Source organism: Rhinolophus sinicus, chromosome 1 (genome assembly GCF_057876585.1).
Source record: "Rhinolophus sinicus isolate RSI-liver-muscle chromosome 1, RSI-T2T, whole genome shotgun sequence".
NCBI lineage: Eukaryota > Metazoa > Chordata > Mammalia > Chiroptera > Rhinolophidae > Rhinolophus > Rhinolophus sinicus.
Window position 1 is genome coordinate 161,690,629 of NC_142501.1, and position 8,754 is coordinate 161,699,382.

An 8,754-nucleotide genomic window follows, 5' to 3' on the forward strand; every position below is an offset into this window, starting at 1 on the left:
TCAAACCCTGCCAGGCCATGTGGACGGTGCAAGGAGTTTGGACTTTATTCAGTATCCCAAGGGAGATCAGAGAAGGGTGTTCAATAGGGGAATGCCATCACCTCATTTACAGATCTCACAGATCCCTTGGCTGCTCTGTGGGAGATGGCAGGAGGTGGGCAACTGAAGGAGGTGGAGAGGAAGACTAGTGCAGATGTCCACCTCCAGGAGAGCGATGGGGACTTGGATGACAGCAGCCACAAGGAAGATGGGGGGAAGTGCACGTGAGATTATCTTTCTGAGATAGTTTCAACAGGCCTTGCTGATGATTGGATTTGGAGGGAAAGAGCAATGAAGGAATGAAAGGAGACTCCCAGGTTTCTGGTGGTTGGTGGTGCCATTTAAAGGGATGGAGCGGATTGAAAAAGCAAATTGGGGATGAGCTCAGGGACTGGAGTTGAATTGCCTGGGTTTAAATCCTGGCTGTTCCACAGACAAGATATGTGACGTTGGGCAAGTCTCTTGCCTCTCTGTGCCTCCGTCTTCTCCCTTGTAAAATGGGATCATAATGGGGTGGTTCTGAAGGCTAAAGGGTGCATGTATACATGTACCTATAAAGCTCAAGTGAGTACCATGTAAGTGTTACATGGGGGAAAAAATCAGCTTGAGAGGAAATAATGAGTTGATATGTGACATACAAAAACAGGTACATCAAGTAGACATTGCATATGTGAGACCAGTGGTGATCAAAATATTATAAGTCTGGGCTGGAGATATAAATGTGGGAGTTGTCTAAGAAAGAAAAACAAAACAAAAGAATGAAACAAGAAAAAATGAAAATAAAACGTGGGAGTTGTCTGCGTACAGAATGGGGAGTGGCAGATTAGAGGGAAAGAAAAGAGAAAGAGACTTTCTGTTTTAGAAGTACCTATTTTGTGGAGGTCAGGCAAAGGGGAGAATAAATGCAAGCTGGGCTGGCAGAAAACCCCCTGGGATGAGGCCCCGGGGCCAAAAGAAGTATTTGTCCAGCCGGCTTAACCATGATGACACATGCTCCTGAGGGTCAGGTTTCTCCTTATTATAATCGGGGTTTCATAGAAAACACACCACAAATTGTTTGTTTGTCTCTATCTTCCCTAATTTCTGAATCTCATTCATCTTTCCACTCCAGCCCAACTCTCTTGTCTATTATCACCTTCCAACGCTCTTGCTCTGAGACTCCCTGATGAAATCAGGAAAAGAAAAGCTAGCAAGTAGATGTTTTCTCATTTGAGTGAGTACAAAATGAAATGCAAACATCTCCTTTGGACCTCTTGGACACATTGCTAACTTAATGCAGCCATGACGTCATCTTCGCTTCTATCAGGCCTCTCTCAGGCTGCCAATCTCTGCTTCCCACCCGTGGCTTCTCTTGGCTGCCCTGGTGGAGAGTGTGCCTGCCATGATTAGTGATGGGGAGCAGTGATGGTTAGTGATGGTTAGTGATGGTTAGCAGTGATCACTGCCAGCCTGTGGGAGAAGATAAGTGCCCTCATATTTGCCCTGCAGGACCCAAGTGGTTACCAATCCTTTTCTCTGGCATCTTACCTGCTTTATTAATTTCCTAGGGGCTGTCATTACAAAGTGCCACAAACTGGGTGGTTTAAAACAATAGACATTTATTGGCTCACACCTCTGCAGGCTAGAGGTCTGAGATCATGGTGTTGGCAGGGCCGTTCTACCTCTGAAACCGATAGGGGGGGTCCTTCCTCAACTCCTTCTGGCTTCTGGGGGTTTAGTGGCAGTCATTGCTGTTCCTTGGTACAACTCTAATCTTTGCCTTCATCCCTTTATCATCACATCACATTCTCCCTGTATGTCTCTGTCTTCGCATGACTATCTTCTAAGGACACTGGTTATATTATATTAGGATCCCACCCTACTCCAGTATAATCTCATCTTTACTAATTACATTTGCGGTAACCTTACATCCAGACAGTTCCCATTCTAAAGTACTGTGAATTAGGACTTCAATATATCTTTTTGGGGGGATACAATTTAACCCATAACACTTGACTCATTTGACCATATTTCATTTTAGGACCTTTTTACGGTAAACTTTGGTTTTGAAAAAACACTTTTTACTTGAAAAATTGAAAGAGAAGTCTTATATTTTGATTGCTTTTTTTTTTTTTTTTTAAGTTTACTCCATTTTTGCTTTTATCATAAACCTTCATGACCCAGATTGTTTTGGGCAGAGAGTGATCATTTCTCCCTGGCTCTTCAAGAGTTTCTGAGTCCTGGAGGTTTATATGAGGCTTTGTTTTGAAATCTTACCTTTAGGATATAGCCTTTACAGGGCTTTATAAAGTGAGGAGTGATTTGGCTTTCCCTCACCTTCAAAACATACCTGCAGCAGCTGCTCTTCTTACTCTGACGTATTTGGCTTTAAATACCTGAGGGGGGGATGAGGGGGGTGCCAAAAAATGTATACACATTTTAAGAGCTGTTGACACCTTGGTCAATGTTGCTCAAGCAGTAGTTCGCCATAATCAGAAGTGTCTGGATGCTGATGGTAACCACTTTGAGCACCTCTTGTAATTGCAGAAGTCAAATGTGATCTTGTATTCATCTTTTGTTCTAGGTATATATTAATACAATTTTTTCTTTCTTGAAATGCATATACATTTTTTTTTTGCACCCTCTATATGTTTCTGTCAACAGGATGGGCACCTTGTGTTTTTCTGTTTCATTCATTCTTCTGAATATTAATGTTTAACTTCTTGCAAACTTACTACACTTTGCCTGAAGAGATAGATATGGCTGGCTTTTAGGAGTCAAGAACAGACTGGAGTCTCTCAGGGGTAGTAGCAGACAGATCCCCAGGCCCAGCTTGGCCACACCAGTGGTGCCAAGGCCTCGTATGCTATGACTGACTTCCAAAGGATAGTTTTAGAAGATCAGGGGAAATTATATTGCCATGAAGAAGATGGTTGAAATGAGATGCAGCCTCTAGACTAGTAATTAGGAGCAGAAACGGATGAGATTCCACTTGCTGGCTGTGTGAACTTGGGCAAGTTGCTTAAGCATCAGTGTCATCATCAGCTGTGAGTGGGGATTTATTATATCTGCCTTAATAAGTTTATTGTGAGGATTGAATGAGCTAATGCAGGAAACATATTTAGCATAGTACTTGGCCCATAGAGAGTAGCAGCAATTGTTATTAATGTAAAGAGCTGCTGTTATTTCCCCTTTATTTAGACATTCCTTGCTTTAATTTGTTTTCCAGCTGGTTTCAGGATCATTTTTCCTTTTGGGGTATCTAAAGGTCAAGTTTGAGAAAAGGAAAGCAACTCAATGTGATTGAGAGGTGTGGGTGGAAATCTGATTAAACATGATTTGTACAATGTCCTACACTAGCACTGACACTATTATGGCAGTAGGGTTAGTGGAAATAAATTAAGTCAACTATTGATTAGTAATTTAAATGTCAAGGAATTAATCCTGCAGTGAAGCAGGCGATGAACATAGTTTTGTTTGGCTGCAAAAACGCCAGCATTCCTGAAACAATGAGCTCATCATGAAATTCTTCTCCCTCCCCCCCCCCACAAAGGAATCTAGGATTTGTTTGCTCATTTTTGCTTTGGTTTCCTGGGCAGCTGAGAATAAATAGAGCCATGGTTTTCATACTTTAGCATTCATAAGCATCACCTGAAGAGCTTATTAAAAACAAATCCCGAGTCTTAGCTCCAGAGATGTTGATTCAGTAAGACAGGTGGGGCCTGAAAATGTGCATTTCTAATAAGTGCCCGTGATACTGCTGATCCAGGAACCACACTTTGAGAACCATTATGTGGAATCCTGTCAGGCATTGTGATGTGGTGTAGCGCACAGGGCATTTTAGACACAAGTGGGTGGGTTCAAATTCTGGGGCTGTCCTTAGCAGCAGAGTTATGTTAAACAAATAATTTTTCCAAGGTCAAATTTCTTCCATTTTTAAATGGAAATAATAAAATCCACCTGTTAAAGGCCATTATAAGAGTTAAATAAGCTATCTGTAAAGCACTTTGTTCACTCCCTGGCATATATTAGTTTAAAAGATTCTATTAATTTCTTCTATAAGATTTCTTTTTCATAAGTCATGTAAATATTTCTGAATGTTCTGAGCAACCAAGTCTATCAAATAAATACTACTACTCATTTAAATAACTGAAGCAGTTTGAAATCACTAAGATTCTACTTCAGAATTCCTGTGCCATTTTTCAAGCTGGAGTGTGTGTGTGTCTCTGTGTGTATGTGTGTGTATGTTTTGTGTATATTTTTTCTTTTAATTACATGAGTAGTTCCTTCCCATAGGTAGCAAGTTGCATAATGGATTGGGAATTTCATTCTTCTCTAATTTTGCACATTGGAATTTCAGCACATTTTGTTGTACAGGGCAATGAAAAGGTCATGGCTAGAATGGAAACCCTGAGTTTCATAATTTATATACAATTAGCTGACTACAATTTTGTCTTTTTTTTTTTTTTATTGGGGAACAGTGTGTTTCTCCAGGGCCCATCAGCTCCAAGTCGTTGTCCTTCAGTCTAGTTGTGGAGGGTGCAGCTCAGCTCCAAGTCCATTCACCATTTTCAATCTTAGTTGCAGCTGGCGCAGCCCACCATCATGTGGGAATTGAACAGGCAACCTTGTTGTAGAGAGCTGGTGCTCTAACCAACTGAGCCATCCGGCCTCCCCTCCGGAAGCTCAATGGCAGCGGCAGCTCCTTGTCTTCAATCTAGTTATGGAGGGCGCAGCTCACTGGCCCATGTGGGAATCAAACCGACAGCCCTGTTGGTCAGAGCTCATGCTGTAATCAACTGAGCCTTCCGGCCGCCCCCAATTTTGTCTTTTTGTATTCAGAACAACCATGTGTATTTATCTGCATGGCACAGAATCACCTGGGGAGCTTCTTAAATGTGTAATGTCTACTGAACACCTCATTTCTAAGGAATATAATTCAGTATGTCTATGGCAGGGCCTGGTCATATACATTTTTTAAAGAATCAACCCAGGTGATTCAGTGGCCACATTTCAAGAAAGACTAGGAATGGGCTGCAATGGTCATGACTATGTTCAAATTCAGAATCTGCTGCTTAACTAGCTTTGTTGACTTGAGCAAATCATCCAATCTTCTTGAATCATGGTGTCTTGTATGTGAAATAGGTCACTCTTACTCATTCGTCAGGACTGTTATTCAGGTTATAGCTAATATATATACAGTGCCTAACACAACACTGGGCGTGAAGCACTCAAATGCTGTAATATTGTAGAGATTCCTCTACAACGCCACATGTTGAAGGTGGATACGTAAGACTGACACAAAAGTTCATCATAGATGGATAGAACGGGGTGCCAAAAAAATGTATACATTTTAAGAAAGGAAAAAACGGTATTAAAATTGTAATAATATATACCGATAACAAAAGATGAACAAGTCACGTTTGGCTTCTGCAATTGAAGGAGATACTCAAAGTGGTTACCATCAGCGTCCAGACACTTCTGATTACGGCGAACTACTGCTACATAGATAACATCTCCACGTGTGTACATTTTTTTGGCACCCCCTGTATTTATCAAGCCTTGGAGAAAGAGAATTCTCCAAAGATTATATTCAAGTGACTGACTTCTTACAAGTGCCTTTAGATCAGGCACATCTATACTCATTATAATTACTTTTTTAGAATCAAAACCCTTTATTTTGGACACTGTAAGATTAAATGATGTTTGATTGTATTGAAACAAATTGTTCAATCTAATCTATTAAATCAACAGACGATCATTTTTTACTGTGTCAGAGCATTAATTATCCATTCACTTTAATATGACAATATAATATCTTTTCATGAAAATATTAAGCACTTCAGGAGGGCCTAAATGAAGCCATAGTAACACAAGATAACAGAGCCAATGATACTCAGGAATAGGATAGGATAATCAGTTTAGGAAGAAAACATTACTGTAAAGATAGATTTTTATTCAAAGACTTACAAAATATCATGTAAGTACATGTTTACTTGGATTTTTTGCAACATCTTTGTGGCTGTCCTATAGTCTCTTAAGCAGTTTTAAGATACTTTATTCTTTCTGCAGGATGGTCTTTCCCAGCTTACTGATATGTTTCTAATTTATGTGTTTAAAATTAGTGTTGTGGCATTTTTCATTTCCATGCTATTCCTGAAGATCTATGTCAGTGGAGCTTTCAGAAGAGAATTTATCAGCCATAATTGCACATCCATTAAACAAAGCTTAACAGGCAGTCCTAATGGGGTTTTCATTTATGGATCCTTTAGTGTATGGTTCCCCAAAGACAATGGTCAACATTAATTAAAACATCTTGAAGTCTGTAAGCCACAATTACTTCTGTGTGAGATGCAGTGAAGAGCTTTGAATTATCACTTGAAAACAGAGGATGTAGGAAATTCACACTTTATCCTTCCTTTGATGCAGATGCCACTTTAAAGCAAGTATTCTTCAGAGTCACCAGGATTAACATAATTCATTGTTCTAGTAAATGCATGTTTTATATCGCTAATTTGTTACACAGCAGAAGAAAAGAGGCCTCATTATATATGCGGTAGATGTCATATTGCCTGCATGTCTATGCACAGGAGACTCTACTGAACCACTCTTGAAGGAACAGGAAGGTGTACAAATTATGGGTTTGTTATATGTTTCCAATATGCATATGGGAAAATGCATATAGACAAAGATGTCATTTTGAACTAGTAGGACTTTCAAATATTTCCTTCTAGGTGGGACACCGAGGGACAGTGCGAGATTATCCAGGTTTTAGCCCATCAGTGGATGCCGAAGTGATTCGTAAGGCAATCAGAGGAATTGGTGAGTAATGCTTTACAATTCCTTTCTTTTTATTTTAAAATTTTTATTAAAAAAAATATAGCTAGCATACAACATTATATCAATTTCAGGGGTACACCATAGTTCAATATTTATATACCTAAGGAAGTCCATGATAAGTCCAGCAACCATCAGACACCATACTATGCTATCATATTATTATTGCCTATATTCCCCATGCTGTACATTACATCCCCATGACTTATTTATTTTTTACCTGTAGATTTCGACTTCTTATTCCCCTTCACCTTCTCCCTTCTTTTTTAAATGTTCAGTTAGAGTTGACATTCATTATTATTTTGTATGAATTTTAGGTGTACAGCATAGTGGTTAGATATTTGTATAACTTAAGAAGTGATCCCGTTGACTAGTCTGGTACCCAGCTGGCACTATACTTAGCTGTTACCATATTATTGACTATATTCCCTGTGCTTTACTTTACATCCCCATGACTACTTTGTACAACCTATTTGTACTTCTTAATCTGTCCTCATTTTTCTCCTACCCCTCAACTCCCCTCCCATCTGACAACCATCAAAATGTTCTTTGTATCTATGAGTGTATTTCTGTTTTGCTTGTTTATTTTGTTCTTTAGATTCCAAATATAAGTGAAATCACATCGTATCTGTCTTTCTCTGTCTGACATGTTCCACTCAGCACAACAGCCTCATGCCACCGTACTATTCATGCCACCGCACATGGTAAAAACCCATTCCCTTCCAAGGCTGAGCAATAGTCCATTGTATATACTGGGGGTGCCAAAAAAATGTATACACATGCCTTGTATTCATCTTTTGTTATTGGTATATATTGAGTGTTACAACTTTAGTACAGTTTTGTTCCTTTCTTAAAATGTGTATACAGTTTTTTGGCACCCTCTGTGTGTACCACCTACTCTTTATCCATTCATCCATCAACGGACACCCCGGCTACCCCTACATCTTGGCCATAGTACACAATGCTGCAATGGACATATGGATGCACATGGCCCCTCAAAGAAGTGTTTTGTGTTTCTTGGGTTAAGTACTCAGAAGTGGGATTACTGGGTCCTTCTTTGTCTCTCGTTATAGACTTTGTTTTAAAGTCTGTTTTGTCTGGTTTAAGTATTGCCACCACAGCTTTTTTTTTTTTTTCCCATCTCCTTTTTCCATTTTCATGCTATAACCTTTTCTTCCCTTTACTTTCAGTCTGTGTGTCTTTCAATCTGAAGTGAGTCTCTTATAGGCAGCACATGTAAGGTTTTTGTTTTCTTATCCATTCAGCCACCCTATTTTTTTTTAGCTTTTATTTATTTTAAGTGTGTTTTTCCAGGACCCATCAGCTCCAAGTCAAGTAGTTGTTTTAATCTAGTTGTGGAGGGCGCAGCTCACACTGGCCCATGCAGGGATTGAACAGGCAACCCTGGTGTTATGAGCATCGTGCTCTAACCAACTGAGCTAACCAGCCGCCCCAGCCACCCTATGTTTTTGATTGGAACATTTCATCCATTTACTTTGAAAGTAATTGTTGATAGATATGTAGTTATTGCTATTTTACTCAATTTTTAATTTTTTTCCCCCATCTTAAAGAGGTCCCTCCAACATCCTTTGTAATACTGGTTCAGTGGTGATGAACTCCTTTAGCTTTTCCTTGTTTGGGAAGCTCTTTATCTGTCTTTTGATTTTAAATGACAGCTTTGCTGGGTAGAATATTCTTAGTTGTAGGTCCTTGGTTTTCATTATTTTGAATATTTTGTGCCAATCCCTTCTGGCCTACAAAGTTTCTGTTGAGAAATCACCTCCCTTATAAGTTACTAGTCGCCTTTCTCTTGCTGCTTTCAGCATTCTCTCTTTATCTTTACCTTTGCCATTATAATTATAATGTGTCTTGGTGTGGGCCTCTTTTAGTTGATCTTGT

At 39.5% G+C, this 8,754-nt stretch overlaps 1 protein-coding gene across 1 annotated transcript in view; it reads left to right on the top strand.

Moving 5' to 3' along the window:
- Positions 1-8,754, top strand: part of ANXA3 (annexin A3) — a 57,581-nt gene that overhangs the window by 13,156 nt on the left and 35,671 nt on the right. The window contains exon 3 of the mRNA XM_019720189.3: positions 6,753-6,840. Coding sequence (XP_019575748.2) covers positions 6,753-6,840 — 88 coding nt within the window. The remainder of the gene's footprint in view (positions 1-6,752; positions 6,841-8,754) is intronic.